The 17,854-nt window shown below is 35.1% G+C and overlaps 1 protein-coding gene across 1 annotated transcript; it reads right to left on the bottom strand.

Moving 5' to 3' along the window:
• Window positions 1-1,625: 1,625 nt before the first annotated feature.
• Window positions 1,626-3,701, bottom strand: LOC131867939 (cation transporter HKT2;1-like). The gene is made up of 3 exons (XM_059215562.1): window positions 2,617-3,701; window positions 2,260-2,487; window positions 1,626-1,782 (listed from the first exon to the last, which is right to left on the bottom strand). Exons 1-3 carry the CDS (start codon window positions 3,699-3,701, stop codon window positions 1,626-1,628), a joined length of 1,470 nt encoding a protein of 489 aa, XP_059071545.1.
• Window positions 3,702-17,854: the final 14,153 nt, after the last annotated feature.

The following is a 17,854-nucleotide window of genomic DNA, read 5'->3' as shown; positions in this document are numbered from 1 at the left end:
AGCTAAAGGAAGAAAAATCTAAGGGCCATCAAAAAATACCACAACTCCATAAAGAAAAACATTCCAATATCCAAACATAAATCAAACTTCTAATAGGAGTCAAAATGAAGACGTTAAGCTACAACATAATGAAGTAATGGAAGAAGAACCTTGGATGTAGCCAAGGAAAAATATAGAAAATCCATGGAATTCTATTTGTTAACAATATCAAAAATCCATTTAACCAAACAATAAGACACCATATTCCATTCCTAAGAGATACCGTAATAGAATTTAGTTCACTTATAGTACTTGTATATTTACACCTCCAATATAGTTTTATCATTAAAACTTGAAAATTTAATTTAGAGCACCTTAAAGCAAGGCCCCCATTAGATTTAGGACAACAAACTTGGTCCCAACTAGCTAAAATCCATTTTTGAGTTTCCAAAATTTTAGGCCAAAGAAATTTATAAGAAAAAGAATCAAAATATTTAAGGAAGCTTTTGGACCAGATAAACTATAAATCTATAAATAAGTAGAGCTTGAAGGATAGATTGTAAGAGATTAAATCTTCCAACAAAATATAATTATGTAAACGTCCAATGCCTAATCTTCATACAGAGCCTATCCAAAAAAATTAAGTGATCTCTTTTTAAATTGTCTGAAGTTAGAGGGATCCCCAAATAAACAAAATGGAGATAACCAATTTTAAATTGAAGAATATGGACAATTCTTTCATTGATAATCATAGGAGTATTGAAAAAAATAGATATTAGATTTATTCTCATTAACATGTTTCCCTTGTGCTACCAAATAAATATCCAAATCTTTCTTGAAGTTGGTTGTCTTATTTATTTTAGCAACTCCAATCAACACAGTATTATCAACAAATTGAAAATTGGATTGCACATCATGACCTTCAAACAAAAATCAACCCTAAATTACACCCTTAGCTCTTTAAGTCTTAATAAATCAACTTCAGCCTTCAACCATTAAAATAAATAGATGGAGGTACAAAAGATCCATTTGGTGAATCTCCTTTGATGCAAAAAAAAATAAAAAAATAAGAGAAGGAATACCATTCATAAGAATATAGTAGGAAGAGGAAGGGACAATTCATAGTCGAGTCAATCTATCTTGAGCAAAACTCAATAGTAGATAACACATGTCTTAGAAAATCCCCTAAATCTATCATATGTCTTAGACAAATCTAGTTTAATAAACAAAAGTTTTTTAGTTTTTCTTTCAAAATGGTCATATAATGAATAGCTTCAACAATTACTATTAAACCATCCAAATTTCGATGATCTTAACAAATCCACTCTATTTTAGAGAAGAGAACTCATTATGTTTTTCAAACATTCAACAATAAACGAGGTAATTATTTAATAAATCATATTACCTAAAATTATAAGATAAAACATTTTTAAAAAAAAGCCCCTTCAAATTTTAAAATCGAAAACAAGAAAATAGAAATTTTTACTTTAAACATTGATATTCTCTAACATATTAACATACATATAATTTTCTACTAATGTAACCAACATATCCTCTCAATGCAAGAGCTAATGTATAACTTATTTTCTTATAATTTTTGTTACTAGCTAGGGCGTTGTTATTGTGTTCCTTGAAGTTGAATTTCATCAAAACCTGCCCAACAGCATGAGCGGTAGTAATAAAAGCTTTCCCATCACACTCCACTTTCCAGATAGACTGTACGGAACATCTTCGCATGCTCCATCCTCATTCCTCCGGAGCCTGCAACTATACCCAACAGATAGCCCCACGTTGCCATATGCACTGTATCATGTCATTCAATCCATTGCACCATTAACAACATTTTCTTTCTCATTTCTCTGAGCCGCTTTACTCAAATTTAACAAGATTTCAGCATAGTGCAAGGAAGATTTCGTCATAAATGATATTAGATTTTGATAATCTATGTTAATATTTTTGAATTTGATTGTGTGACTTTTTTAATATCAATATTTCTGATCACAGAATTGTAAATTGATATTTGAAACGTTGATGTTCTAGTATAAATTAATAGATCACAAAATATGAACCAGAAGCTGATGCGTTCATATAAATTGATGGATCACAAAATATAATCTGAAGCTGATGCGCTCATATAAATTGATAAATCACAAAATATGATATGAAATATTGATGCTCATGTAAATCATCGATAGTAAATCGATAGAAAACGGAATGAAATCCAAAATGTAAACATGTAATTAAAGAGCTGGATAACAAGGAAGAGATTGGCTAAATTACCTGATGGTTTCAAAAATCATATTTAAAATGGAAAAATTTATTGGGTCGTGAACCACGTTATGATTCTCAGTTATGCAGATCACAACTGTGATTGCCAACAACGCCACCGATCGCTGGAACAACGTTTTCTGAATTTGTATGCTTAAAAAATTACCCTCATCCTTGGTTTCTACACAAGAGCTAGATGAAGCTGATGTTTCCTTCAGTCCAACCTCTGATGGTATATACCTGCCAAACCAATCAAACAAATATGAGGGCCAACATCCCACAAAAAAACAATTAGAAAACTCATATAAGGTTGACCCCAAAACAGAAAACCATCATCTCAAATCATTAATTGTAACGAGCTTAACATACATGACGAGAGCGTAAATGAAAATAATTGCAGGAGATAAATCCGCCATATTTACAGCGTTAATGCCTGTGGTGCGAGTAGAAAATGTCTGGAAAACAGCGGTTGAGAATCTCTGGGTCCAAGTGAGGCCCTGAAAAACACTTGTGTTCCACTGCAGAGCACTCAAAAATCCCAACTGAACAATGTTCAATCCCCACTCCGCCATTACAATCCACATCGTTTGCTTAAACCCAAAAGGCAATAATTTCTGAGGGTTATTCAAGATATACTGCAACGCCCTAGCCTGCGTACCTGTTGTGAACATCCTCAGACGGCTTAATCCCCATGTTAATAATCTTACAGAGGGCCAAAACATGGTATTCCCAAGGGCCATCTGAATTACTAACAGCCAGAGAAGCCCTGGGGATTGCTGAAACGGCACCAGGCCTTCATTCAATTGTACATACCCACAATTGGCGAAGAAAGAAACTGTGATAAACACAGAAAACAAAGTTGAGTCGATGCCCCTTTCTCTGAGAGGCTTCTGTGAGTCAGGATTTGTATTCAAGTAAATGATCACCAAAATGATTCCAACAAGCTGAACGACAATTAAGTAACAGATGACGATGTAGTTATAATACCTGAGGGCCTGGGACTGTAGCTTTAAGGCTGGATCATCAGTTTCATGACTCTTTTTATGGTCATTATTTTGTTGGGTACCCTGTAACACCATTTGAAGCTCTGGGATTTTGCTGTTAATACTCATTCTCCTTTGCTCTCTAAGCCTGGCGAACACGTCTCCTTCTGATTTGCAGTTCCTGCCACTAGTGGGTGATCTTGAAACCATGCTTTTTTTCAATGTGGGTGGGGGATCCAGAGGATTTTTCACAGCAGAATCATTTTCCTCCTGTATTTGCAGCAGAATGTGATTCTCTGCTGCTTCTAATTCTCTACCCTTATTCTGTTCATCATGGCTATGGCTGACAGGGAATACCACTGTCTTGAACTTCCTCGTATAGGCCAGTTCCAAAGCCAAGACAAAAACCTTGCCTCCCAAAAGCATGAGGAACATGAGCGTGAGTGTCTGAAAAGTGGTAAAATTTGACATTCTCTGACTGGTGAGGCTGCTTCCTGTGACAGCAGCCATGGCGAAGAAGAAAGCATCTGTGGTTTGCAAATGTGAGGAATCTTTGAGAGGAGCAGCCAATATTATCACTGCTCCCACAACCCACAGTGGAATCAGGTAACACAAAATCATCCCACTTTTCAGAGAAGTATGATTTCGCAGTCGTTTCAGAGCAAATAATTTCCTCATGTTGGGCATCCAATCCAGTCCAGTGCAAGACAATACACAATCTGAAGGTGAGTTCGCTACCTTTGGAACTTAAAATGGAATTATTTCTGTCAGGGTAGATTTAGAAATATTTTTTTTATTGAATTAAGAATCAGGATAATCCGTTACAGATAAAGAGTAAAACAACATAGACTATGGGCACCAAGAAACAAATGCTACGGTCCATAAACACTGTGAATATTGAAATAATTGAGAATATAATAAGAACAATAATAAAAACAATTTTGCCAGAGTGGCCTTAGTTCGTTCTGGGCACGCTGATTCAGTTACATGGCTTCCTGACCAATCTTCTGGTCGAATACAGGCTCCTATCAATGACCAACTTTTTCACTCCACTATAATCTGGGCCAGTGCAATCTGGAGCTCACAGTGGGCGACCTCGGAATTGCTTTTTAATGGAAACTTAGAATTATGGGAAAAGGTTTCTATGGAAGCAGAAATTAAGTGAAAATGTTGAGTAACGTCTATGCAGCTTCTACAATGTATATTTGATTGTGTTTATTAATTAATTGAAAATTAAAAAGTAAGTGTTTTTAATTTTTAATTAATAAAGATTAGATAGATAATAAGAAAGAGAACTCAATAATGGTGCATTCTATGTGTGAGGTCTAGGTTGGCATTCAATTTGTATGTGACATAGGAAAACTTATTCTCTTATTGAAAAAAATCCATTTTATCCACGATGTCAATGGTCATCTACCACCTGTGAGGCATTGATTCATCCAAGGTGTCTAAAAGCTAGCCATTTGGATGGATGACCGGTCATGGGATGGGTCGGCAAGTTGGTTGGAGAGTTGGATGTAGTGGCACATCGTGGGTGCTTATGTGGTGAAGATTTATCGTGAAGGTTTTGTTGCTTTGTGGGTGTTTTTTTTGCTATGTTTATGAACACTTAAAAAGTGTTCATAAACATGCTATATTTATCAAGGAATTTGAACAATACTTATTTAATTGGTTTATCATTTCGAAACGGTTTTAAGTTTGTGTTTTTTATTAGGATTATACTCACACTTTGTTAACTGCTATCTTTTCTAAATGTTGTTGGTTAACGGATTTGTCTCCCAAAAACAACCTGAAGATGAATCGTGAATGCCCAAAATGAGAGAGACAAAAGGAACCAATAGTTGGAGAAAATGCTATTGAATTAGCAATTTTCCTCTGAATTTTTTAGGTATAGCTCCCTCTTATAGTGTAATTTGATTGTTTTTAAGATATGATTTTTACCAGAAAGCAAGAAAGGCATAACTTTTAACCACAAAGTTCTAAGGATAGAAAACAAGATATAACATAAACATAATTGAACACAATACAAAGATTTTATCCTAATATGAGAAGATTTGTAAAGATAAGGCATCACTGTTTCATTTATTCAAAGCCAAATTTCTCAGTAATCAAAATATTTAGAAATTATAGTTTTCATCGTTGAAGAAAGATAATCCAAATGCATAGTATTTCAATGAAGAAGAACAATACCATTCATCAACTGTAACTCAAAGTTCAAAGTTCATGAAGTTGCACCCAAATTTTTCATTAAAAGTATCTATTAAAAAACTATTCTGAAATTTCCCCAAAACAAGCCAAAAGAGAAGTTCACCTTTTTATGCATGTCATTTGACATAAATAGACCACAATTCATAATTGTCTTTCTTTAAAATAATGGTCTTTGAAAATGACCGTTCCAAGAAGAGAACTAAATAGTCATCAAAATAAAATAAAAAATGCCCTATATGAGCCTAAACATCTCAAGACAACTGACATAAAGAGGTCAGCATTCTGGGACGGTCGACTGATCAGAGATACTTAGAACTTTTAGAACTAGTGCCATGGTTTGAAAATGCTCTGATCATCCGACTTTGTGGATATTGATGTTGTTTATGACCGACGATGCCCTCTCAACTTAAAGGGTATTCGAGAAATCGATGATTCTCGGTACACTTTAGAACCATGATGACCAAACTCAAAAAGAATAAGAAAATTGCGACTTAGCCAACAAGCTGTGAGAATATGTAAAGGGGCACAATAGGCTCTGAATGGGCACACGAGCTGAAAAGGATGCAGAGAAACCAGGATGCATGGCTAGAGGCCTTATTCCAAAAGGGCAACATACTCACACCTAAAAACCACAGGAACGCAAAAACAAGCACTTACTCAAAAGAAAAAAAGCACAAACCAAAGGAACAAACACAATAAAAAATTGGGTCTGGATGGTAAGAGATTTCTACCTCAAAACAAGCATCATGCTGGTTACGTGAATTCGTTGAGTGATTGAGGAAAGTAAATTCCATGATGAAGTAATAGGCAACAACAATGGAACATCTATATGCTCAGTTGCAAACTTTTTCCGATTATCTTGCTCTCGGAGTCCCAGATGTATGCAGCTCCATAGATCAAGCCAATATACCAAACAACTTCATCTTTGTAAGGTTTGCATGTATTTGGTTTGAATAGGCCAATTTATATGCATATTTCACCTAGTACATTTGCATGCAATACAAAAATAGTATGCACCCTTCTCTTAAATGTGTCTTGAAATAAAATGGCAATAACAATGCAAATATAATCGAATAAAAAATAGAATGCTCTATAATGAAAAATAAAATTCCAAGTGTCAAGAACAAAAGTTACAAGGATTATTTATTGAGAACAATAGAAAATATAAGAAGCTCAAGAAAATCATAGTACAAGTCATCTCCCAAACTTGAGTGTGTAAGGAAGCTAAGGTAGTAGAATTCCTACACTAATTTTAAGAGGAAGGTTAGGAAAAAAATTTCAAATCTTTATAACAATTACAAAAACTAAACAAAAATAAACATAAACACCATACATACCGCGACACGTTGATTTATGTGAGGAAAACCCTTTTGAGAGAAAAATATCCACTCCAAAAACTACCTAATATATTATTCATAAATCAACAAGATTACAATATTATTGTGATAAAGCTTATACAAGAGTATCACCAACCAAATATCTGAAGGCAAGTCAAGGGTCAGTGCAAGAAGCTGAGTCCACTTTTTGGCCAAAAAGTGGAAGTGTTTGAATAGCACTACACTATGGTTGAATTGCTAAATCCAATTTGATATATTATGTTAACTGGCAGCAATTTGAAATGAGGTTTTACTTATGTCAGTAAAGTATTTGGATATTTGAGAGTTTCAGAGATATTTTACTGTTAGTCTGTTATAACAGTCAACCGGTTTAACTTGTCAGTTTAGAGTTTGCATTGAGAGGTTGATTTTGAGATTGGTGAAATTTTATGTCAGTTTTCTATCTACTGCTTCACACCCCCCCCCTCTCACTAGTTGAACGGATCCTTATTCTTTCATCATACCATCAGATTATAGATCTTTATTTGCAATGAGTTGAGAGCACCCCTCCAATAGCACAACAACAACCACCTAAGAGTAGAAAGGTAGAGAAATCAAGATTGGTTGAATACTCCATGGCCGAGGGAGAAGAAGAAACAAAGATGATTGGAGAGAGAAATGTATCAAGAGAAGAGGAAGTTCAGCAAATCAACCCATGCCTTCACCTCCTAGAGAAGAAGCAATTAAGGAGCTACAAGACAAAATAGGGATGCATAAGGAACTAGATAAGGATGACCTTGGAGATGTAAGGGAAAGGAATTCTCATAAAAACTAGAAAAGGCTAAGAGGAATGTAGATTCATCTCGATGTGAAGAAGTGACTTCTTCAACATTGAAGGAAATAAAATTTGACACCAACAACATCACTTTGAATGAAGGTAGGAGGATAGTGAGGGAGAGTGTCATTATCCTTCTTCCCGATTGGGACATAACATCTACATTGGAATTCGATTCCATTAGGAGACAAAAGGATAAGGTTTTTTCCACTGAAGAAGAAGCAAAAAAAGCAATTTGTGGGTCTAGTTTCAACCTTAAATTGGAGACATTGGCAATATGGTCAATGTCACCTACCACAAATAAGCCAGTTATGGTAGAGATTACATAGAAAATGAGGAGAAATTTTATTGTGAAGAGGTTAAATGATACCTCTTCCCCCCATGCAACAACACTAGCAAATCATACTACTGCATGTTTAGCCAAGCAAGCACTAAGAACTTGTAAGAAGCACATGATAAGTTATTAGAGGAGCATATGAAATTGAAGGATGCATACAATAAAAAAGTAATGAATAATGTAGCATGTACATCAACTCTAGGTCCCCTTAGCCTAGTGGTATATAATCCTCCTTCTGCTACTCCTTCAATAGAGATAATTGAGTACCAAAATCAAATGGTAGGGAGGATTGAAGATTTAGAGGAAGAGGCGCAAAAGGCCAAGAAGGAGAGCAAAATGCAAACTTTGGTTGCGTTAAAAGATGTCTTATAGAACATTCTTAAAAGGGAAACAAGTAAATTGGACACATGCTAATTATAAAGCTCTACACTCAGCTTGGAAGAAAAAATGCATTGAAAATGCCCTAATACATCAGCCATTAGTTGATAGATGATGACCTAAATGTGGCATGTCATCACTAATGTGCCAAATTGCTCATTATGATCCTAATATTACCGAGAGCATAAGGCTAGTTGAGCAAATGAATTCTATGGTAGTAGATGAATATTCATACTTTCAAAAGATTGAAAAAAAAATTAAGTCAAAATTAGACTTCTTTGAAAGTATTTAACATAAGATTGTTCCTAATATTCTTGATTCAAACAAACGAAGAAAATATTTTAATCGATGGAAGTCTAATTTTGATTTATTGGTCCCGATAATCCTTTCATTTGTTGACTTAGAAGAGGAAATATTTTCAATAGTACTATGGATAAAGTTGTTGCACTTGAATTTGGCTATGAAAAAATTATTATAAAAAGCCAAGGCAATGGGTAATTTTAGATATCAACATAAGCCAACACCCTAATGTTTTGATAATAGTCAATAATTTTGGTTAGGTCATCAACGTGCAATTTAAATTTTAAAGTAAAGTAAATGTAAAATTTTATTTGCATTTCTTTTTTTCACTTCTAGAGCTACTTTTGTCTGCAAAATTTCATTTGCAATTCAATTTGTCATAAAAAAAGACTACACATGCCAGATCATCATTGTAGGGAGTTAAATGTGCTTCAGATGGCTACAACTTTAAGAAGACAAATAAAATCTATTCGAGGTGGTGAATTTTAATGCGTAAAGGATACATTAGCGATATTAATTTCCCTAACAACTTTTTGTAGTGAAGATCAACTCTTTTTTATATTTTTGTGCATTAAAGGTGTCTTTTGGCATATTATGTTATTTTAGGCAATTACCAATTCAATATGACATGTACATGGCCTTAAGCTTGTTGCTCCCTTCTTTTATAAAAGGGAATTTTGGGCCATTTTGAAGCATTGAAAATTTGAGGTTTTAAAGGTCACATATAGTCCTATAAAGTGTCTCTGTAAGTGTTATAGAAGAAGTATTAGTTTGTAATCTAATGTATATGTAACAAACATTCATATTAAAATGAACAATTAATACATGTAGTCATATTTCAATTGTCTCCATAATATTGTACTCAAAATCCTTTTGAAATTTAATGAAAAAATCTTCATTGATTTCATCTTTGTATATTTACATGGTGTTAATCTTGATTTTTGCATCTTTTCAATGAAAGGATTAAAACTTGCTTAAAGTAAGATATGAAGATTTGAGTATAGTGTTAGGGATCTAAAAGAAGAACTACAAATAGATATAGGTTGACGATACTTGTGTAAGGCACTGATATTATGAACTCTATGACATCAAAATTAATTTGTTATTGTATGTGTTAGACAGTTCAAATAACCGGAAGACAATTGAGAGGGGGGCGAGGGGGATGAATCAGTTGTCACATATTACAAGAATATTTAGCAATTAAAACTTTAATACTGGAACCCAAAACATTAATATTGGAATGCTTAAACCAAATACTGGAATAGCAGTTAAACCAATTAAGCATAAACAATAATCAGAGAATAAATACCATCCACATGACACCAAGATTTATACATGGAAAACCAAGTAAAGGGAAAAACCATAGCGGAAAGCCTACCCACAATCAGATAATACTTATGCAGTAAGTATGTGAATTACAATTGAGGGGCCTACACTTGCAGGAAGGCCAACAACCTAGAGCATACTGCTCATCACAAAAGGAGTCTCACTGACTAATAGAAATCCATACTACAATCCGGAAGAATGAATGAACTGCAAAGATAGCATCTCCTATGCCTGAGTACAGTTTTGGTTAAGCTCAATACCAGAGGACTAAATCCTCTTACATAAACCCAACTCGATCTCCAACGATTGACCAAATCCTCTACCTGAATGATATTACATTATTCTCACATTACATATCCATATCCTATTCCATGATGATCTACAATGAGATCTTACATCATATATATACAAACCCTCAACCTTAAACAATCAATTCAACCACCAGACAATAAACCAATTACATAATTACAAAACATGTTGGCCTTAGACCAAACAAATAATTTCCAACACATAAGACATCCTGGAAACACATCAAGAGGTCCAATCCACACGTTACATTAAGTCAGTCCATAACCTAGATCAATCGAGACCCAATATAGGTCCACACACTAAAGAAATGATCTCCATTCACCAAGTCTCAAACATGATTATCAACAACATTCTGAATCCATAGCAAAAGCTGCACCAACACCACTTATGCATATCATCAAAGATCTTCATCAAAGCTATACTGGTGAAACCCTTGCCAGAACCACAAACCAAGCTTCCAAGCAAACATGATAGCATCTGATCACCAGACCAAAACCAACTTACTGAATATGAACATGAGTATCATGAATAAGCCAATTCCATAACCAAACCATATCGGAGCATACCGGATCATGTCGGATCCAATCCAACCAAAAACCACACATCCTACCAGAACCAAAAGTGTGTCGATAAAGCATCCAAAGAAGCTAGTGTTGACATCAATGACAAAAAATCAATGCAACACATAATCAATTCCTCCAAATGGCCAACAATCTCCCCCTTTGGCATTGATGGCAACACTAGATGTGAAAAACATCTAAGTACCAAGAAATGCCAAATAAGTCTCCCCCAATGGAAGACAACCAACAATCTCCCACATAAAGATATAGCAATGAAGTTCTCAAATAAAAACCAAAGTCCCCCTATGAATAATATCTTTGTAAAGCTCTGAATTATACATATATATCTCCCCCTAATGTATACAACTCCCTTTTATCTTTTTCACATCAATATCTCTCCCCCTTTGACATCAATGCTAGAAATCTGACATAAATTTCAAACCAAAAACATAACCCACTGAAACACAAAGATAACTACTCCCCTTGAGCAGTAGCATCCCCACATTAATGCTGGAATGAATGATATCTCTGATAATACATACTGGACTGATGCCAAAAAGAATCAATCAGTTCTCTGTCGGAGGGGCAAAAACCCCTAACCTATCTCTCAGGTGCTCAAATGGTTCTTTAGGAAAAGGTTTAGTGAAAATATCTGCAGTCTTCTCTTTAGTGTTCACATAAACCGGTCTAGCTTCATTTTCTTTCACCTTCTCCTTCAAAAAGTTATACTTGATAGATATGTGTTTTGTCTTAGAATGAAATACCAAATTCTTTGATATGTCAATAGAAGTAGAGTTATCATAGTGAATAACTATCGGTCAAGTGCAATGCACTTTGATATCCTTCAACATTTTCTTCATCCATAGAGTCTGTGTACAGTTAGTAGCAACATCAACATACTCAGCTTCGGTTGTAGATAAAGAAGTATATGATTGTTTCTTGTTGATCCATGAAACCAACTTCTTTCCAAGAAAGAAAGCTCCACTGGAAGTACTTTTCTAGTCATCAACATCTCCAGCCCAATCAGGATTTGTATATGCACATAAAGTAAATTCATCATCCTTAGGGTACCACAAACCATATTCTGATGTGCCTTGCAAGTATCTAAAAAGAAATTTCACCGCACTCTCATGATTTTCTCTAGGATCACTCTGATATCTAGATGCAATACAAACAACATTCATTATGTTGGGCCTATTCTGAGTCAAATAAAGCAGCCCTCCAATCATAGATTTGTATCTTGTAGGACTGACCGATGTAGAAACATATTTCCTTGTCAATTTCTCACTAGTAACCACGGGAGTACTTACCGATTTAGAATCTCTCATACAAAATTTCTTCAACAATTCCCTAGCATACTTAGTTTGATAGAAGAAAATACCTTTGTCGGTTTGATTAATCTGCAAACCTAAGAAAATTTTCATTTCCCCAATCATAGACATTTCAAATTCTTTCTCCATATTCTTAGAAAATTCCATGCACAACTTATCTTCACCTCCAAAAATAATATCATCAATAAATACTTCAATAATGAGTATATCATCATCAGTGATCTTATAATATAAAATACTATCAGCATTACCCTTAGTAAAACCAAGCTTCAAAAGATATTTATCCAGCCTTGCATACCAAGCTCTAGGTGCTTGTTTCAATCCATATAACGCTTTCCTTAACCTACAAACTATGTTTGTATCATCTAATAGTGAAAAACCATCAAGTTGCTCAATATAAACTTCCTCATCAAGATCCCCATTCAAAAATGCATACTTAACATCCGTCTAATAAACCTTGTAGTTTTTATGGGCAACATAGGCAAGAAATAAGCTTACAGCTTCAATCCTAGCTACAGGTGCAAAAGTCTCTCCAAAATCAATTCCTTCCTTCTAAGAATATCCTTTACAAACCAATCTAGCCTTGTTCTTTACAAATTAACCATCCTCATTCAATTTATTCCTAAAAATCCATTTATTTCCAATAACATTCTTATTTTTAGGTCGAGGAACTAAAGCCCGTGTATTATTCTTCTCAACCTGATCTAATTCTTCTTCCATAGCTTTCAACCAATATTCATCTTTACATGCTTAAATTACTGGTATCGGTTGAACTTGAGAAATTAAACATACCTCATTAGTTGCCAGTCTTCTTCTTGTCATCAATCCATTAATGTTCTTATCCCCAATGATCTGATCTTCTAAATGATTCAATCTCACATACCTAGGAGTCTTCTGACTCTTTGTTCCTCTTCTCAGTTCTTCAGTTATTGTAGAATTTTTTGATACTACCGGAGTAACTGGTTCAACACTTTGTTCCAGTAAAGATGCTACCGGTTCAGATATAATCATTTTCACCGCTGATTCTTTCTCATAAGCTCAGATTTGACCTCTATTCATCTCATCCACCTTGACATTAGCACTCTCCACAATTCTCTACAATTTCTTGTTATAATATCTCTATGCTTTGCTTTCATTAGAATAACCAATAAATATGCCTTCATCACTTCTAGGATCAAATTTGCCAATGATATCATCTCTCCTGATACAACATTTACTACCAAATATTCTGATATTTTTAACTATAGGTGTATTGCCAAACCGTAATTCATAAGGTGTCTTACCAGTTTCTCCTTTGATATGTACTTTGTTGAATGTGTAAACCACCATGCTCACTGCTTCTCTCCAGTAGATATGAGGTAGACTAGCTTCCATCATTATTGTTCTAGCAACATCCAAAATAGTTATGTTCTTCCTTTCCACAACTCCATTCTATTGAGGTGTTCGGGGAGCAGAAAAATGTCTCCTTATACCATGCTTCTCACAAAAGTTATTAAACTCATCGGATGTGAATTCTCCACCACGATCTGACCTCAAACATTTAATCTTCAATCATGTCTCAGTTTCCACTTTAGCCTTAAATATTTTAAACTTTTTAAAAGCCTCAAATTTCTCCCTTAGAAAAGTAACCCACATCATTCTAGAATAATCATCAATGATTAGCATAAAATATCTATCCCCTTGAAAAATTTTGACTATAGCGGGACCACACAAATAAATATGAATAAGATCAAGAACATCATTAGATTTATCTTGTATACTCCTAAAAGAGGTTCTGACTTGTTTACCCATTTGACATTCTTTACATACTAGATTATAGGGCTTCACAATTTTAGGTATATCTCTAACTGCCTTAGTTGAACTGATCTTTACAATGCAATAAAAACTCACATGACATAGCCTCTTATGCCATAGCCAACTCTCATCAATTTGTGCAATCAAGCATGTCTTCTCACCAGAATTTAAATGAAATATATTACCTTTTGTCTGTGTACCGGTTGCAATCTCCAAACCAGGTCTGTTAATGATTTTGCATTTTCCATCCTTGAACTGTAATTGAAATCCCTTATCCACCAATTGTCTTACACTCAAAAGATTATGCTTCAAACCTTCAAAAAAATAAACATTGTCAGTATTTTTCTTACCATCTAATGATATAGTTCCTTTTCCTTTGATCATACATGCTTTGTCATCTCCAAATCTAACCAGGCCACCATCAAATTCTTGCAAAGATAGAAACTTCCTTTTATCTCCAGTCATATGATGTAAACATCCACTGTCAATTACCCATTCATCCTTGTCTTCAATTTTAGCAGCAAGTGTCTTCTCTTCAGGTACATTCTCTTCCAGTGTCGGATCATCTTCCTTGATAGCCAAGAACACCCATTCCTTTCCATTGTCAGAACCACTAGCAGTCATCCGCTATGTAGCATGATTTGTCTCTACTTTTCTTGTACTTATACTTGTTCTGATATCCAAGGTTAGGCTTAAAAGATCTTCTAACTCTCTCTTCAAATCTTGAATTCCTTTTAGGACATCTAAATGCAAAATGACCAATCTTATTACATACAAAACATTTAAAAGGTTTTTTTCCTTCATACTTACTTCCTATCGGTCCTTTAGGTATTCTTCTAGCAAATAGTGCTTCAAGTTGCTCAAATTCATCATCTTCTCTCTTCATATCATCCAATTCCTTTACATATAAAGCTTTCCAATCTTGCTTACCAGTTGCTGATGTAGATGCATGAAAAGAAGGTTCAGACTTCACAGCTCCAGAAGGTCCAAATTCTTCAAGCTCAAAAGAAAATAATTTCCCAACCAAGGTGTCTTTATTGACATAAGTATTAACCATTGTTCTCAATTCATTAATTGCAGTAGCCTTCATCTTGTAAGTCAGTGGTAGGGCTCTCAGGACTTTAGAAACAATTTCATCTTCACTCAGAGTTCCACCACAACATTGAATTCCCATAACAATCTCATTTACCCTTTCCATGAATGCAGTAATCCTTTCATCTTCTTCCATCTTCAAGTTTTCATATCTCACCTGGTAACCATCAAGTTTAGCAATCTTCACAGTAGGGTGACCTTCATTAAGAGTCTCCAACTTATCCCATATAGCCTTTCCAGATGATTTGTATGTTAATCCCATTATTTGTTGATCAGAAAGCACACACAAGAGGGTTTCTCTTGCTCTACAATCTTTCTCAAGCTCCTTATCCAAGTTTGCCGAAGGAGGATTGCCTAATGTCGGATTATGAGCTGTAACACCATTTTGTGTGATCTCCCAAATCTCCTTGCCAAGACATCTCAGATGAGTCTCCTTTCGAATCTTCCATACTGTGTAATTTGTTCCATCAAACCTAGGAATATCTCTTTGAAAGATAGCTCAAGAAAAATTAGATGAATTTGAACTGTTAGTCATCATATGATCTTCCTCAAGCGGTTCAGCTTTTTGTAGAGAGGACCAAAGCTCCGATACCAATTGTTCGATAGTTCAAATAACCTAAAGACAACTGAGAGGGGGGGGGTGAATCAGTTGTCACAGATTACCAGACCATTTAGCAATTAAAAATTTAACACCGAAACCCAAAACATTAATACTAGAATGCTTAAACCAAATATCGGAATAACAGTTAAACCAATTAAGAATAAACAATAAACAGAGTATAAATACCATCCACATGACACCAAGATTTATACATGGAAAACTCGAAAAAGAGAAAAACCACTATGGGAAGTCTACCCATAGTCAGATAATACTTCTGCAGTAAGTATGTGAATTACAATTGAGGGGCCAACACTTGCAAGAAGGCCAACAGCCTAGAGTGCACTTCTCATCACAAAAGGAGTCTCATTGACTACATAGAAATCCATACTACAATCCGGAAGAATGAATGAATTGCAAAGATAGCATCTCCTAGGCCTGAGTACAGTTTCAGTTAAGCTCAATACCAGAGGACTAAATCCTCTCACATAAACCCAACTCGATCTCCAATGATCGATCAAATCCTCTGCCTGAATGATATTACATTATTCACACATTACATATCGATATCTCATTCCTATATCCTATTCCATAATGATCTACAATGAGATCTTACATCATATATATGCAAACCCTCGACCATAAACAATCAGGTCGGCCACCAGACAATAAACCAATTACATAATTACAAAACATTTATGGCCTTAGACCAAACAAATAATATCCAACACATAAGACATCTCGAAAACACATCAAAAGGTCCAATCCACACGTTACATTGAGTCGGTCCATAACCTAGATCAACCGGGACTCAATATAGGTCCACACACTAAAGCAATGATCTCCATTCACCAAGTCTTGAACATGATTACCAACAACATCATAAATCCATACTAGAAGTTGCACCAACATTACTTATGCATATCATCAAATATCTTCATCAAAGCTCTACCGATAAAACCCTCGTCGGAACCACAAACCAAGCTTCCAAGAAAACAAGATAGCATCCAATCACCAAACCAAAACCAACTTACTGAATATGAACATGAGTATCATGAATAAGACAATTCCATAAACAAACCATATCGGAGCATATCGGGTTATGTCAGATCCAATCCACTAGAAACCACACATCCTACCAGGACCAGGAGGGTGTCGATAAAGTATCCAAAGCAGGTAGTGTTGACATCAATGAAAAAACATCAATGCAACACATAATCAATCCCTCCAAATGGCCAACAATATGTTTTATGCTTTCAAATATGGACTTTGTAAACCTAGATATGTGTCGGTTAGTAATCCATATCTTTGTTGGCATTTTTGATGTTTATGTTGTGATTGTCATTGATGGACACACACTTGTATTGAGATCCCCTTTATATGTATGAGCTAGAGCTCAACCGATATTTGTTCCAACTGGTATGTTGTATTCTAGTCTTTAGACTAGTGATTTTGTAAAATGTGTTTCCCGGTCTGAAGCGGCATGTCGACCCCAAGCAGTTCATAGATCTCAACAGGTACAAGGGAGCAAAGTGGCATAACACATTATTACCAGTCTTCGGCTTTGTCAAACCGGCAACCAGTATTTTGTATGAACCAGTAATACTCTGTGATGAGTTACCAACCGGCATTTTGTGATGAGTTACCAACCCACCGATTGATTGATGGTGCCGACACACTGACGGTGCTTTTTGTGTCGTGTTACTGAGTATGTCTAGATTCATTGAACCTAGGAAATTGTAATGTAATCCTATTGGACCGACATGAAATTGAATTCCTCTGAAAGGACATCATGTCTAGGGTTTTGAGTTGTTGTTGCTGTTGCTGAAAGGGTTTATGTTGTGGCTAGGGTTTAAGGTGATTGTTGAGTTGTTGTAAGACCGATCTTATCTGAGAAGATCGAGTTGTAAACAGAAAGAGATAGAGAAGACTAAAGTAATGTTGAAATGCATTAGCAATGAGCTTTACTAGATCTAATCAAGCAGTCTGTGCTATAAGATAGATCAAACACTTGTTGATTACTCACATCTTTGACAAGTCTGTAGCCCTTAACTGGGTAGGCCTCAAAGCCTTTGTAAAATCCTCTAACAAGGTGGTTCACCTCTATGAATCTAAAATCCTCTAACAAGGTAGTCTTTAATCGGACTTATCTCCTAACAGAGATTGAGATTCCTAACAGGATCTGTTCTGGTGAAGAACATTGTAAGACCTTAACCGGTCTGACCTTAACCAGTCTAGTT

The sequence above is a fragment of the Cryptomeria japonica genome, chromosome 2, assembly GCF_030272615.1.
Source record: "Cryptomeria japonica chromosome 2, Sugi_1.0, whole genome shotgun sequence".
NCBI lineage: Eukaryota > Viridiplantae > Streptophyta > Pinopsida > Cupressales > Cupressaceae > Cryptomeria > Cryptomeria japonica.
This window is presented reverse-complemented; position numbering and strand designations above follow the sequence as displayed.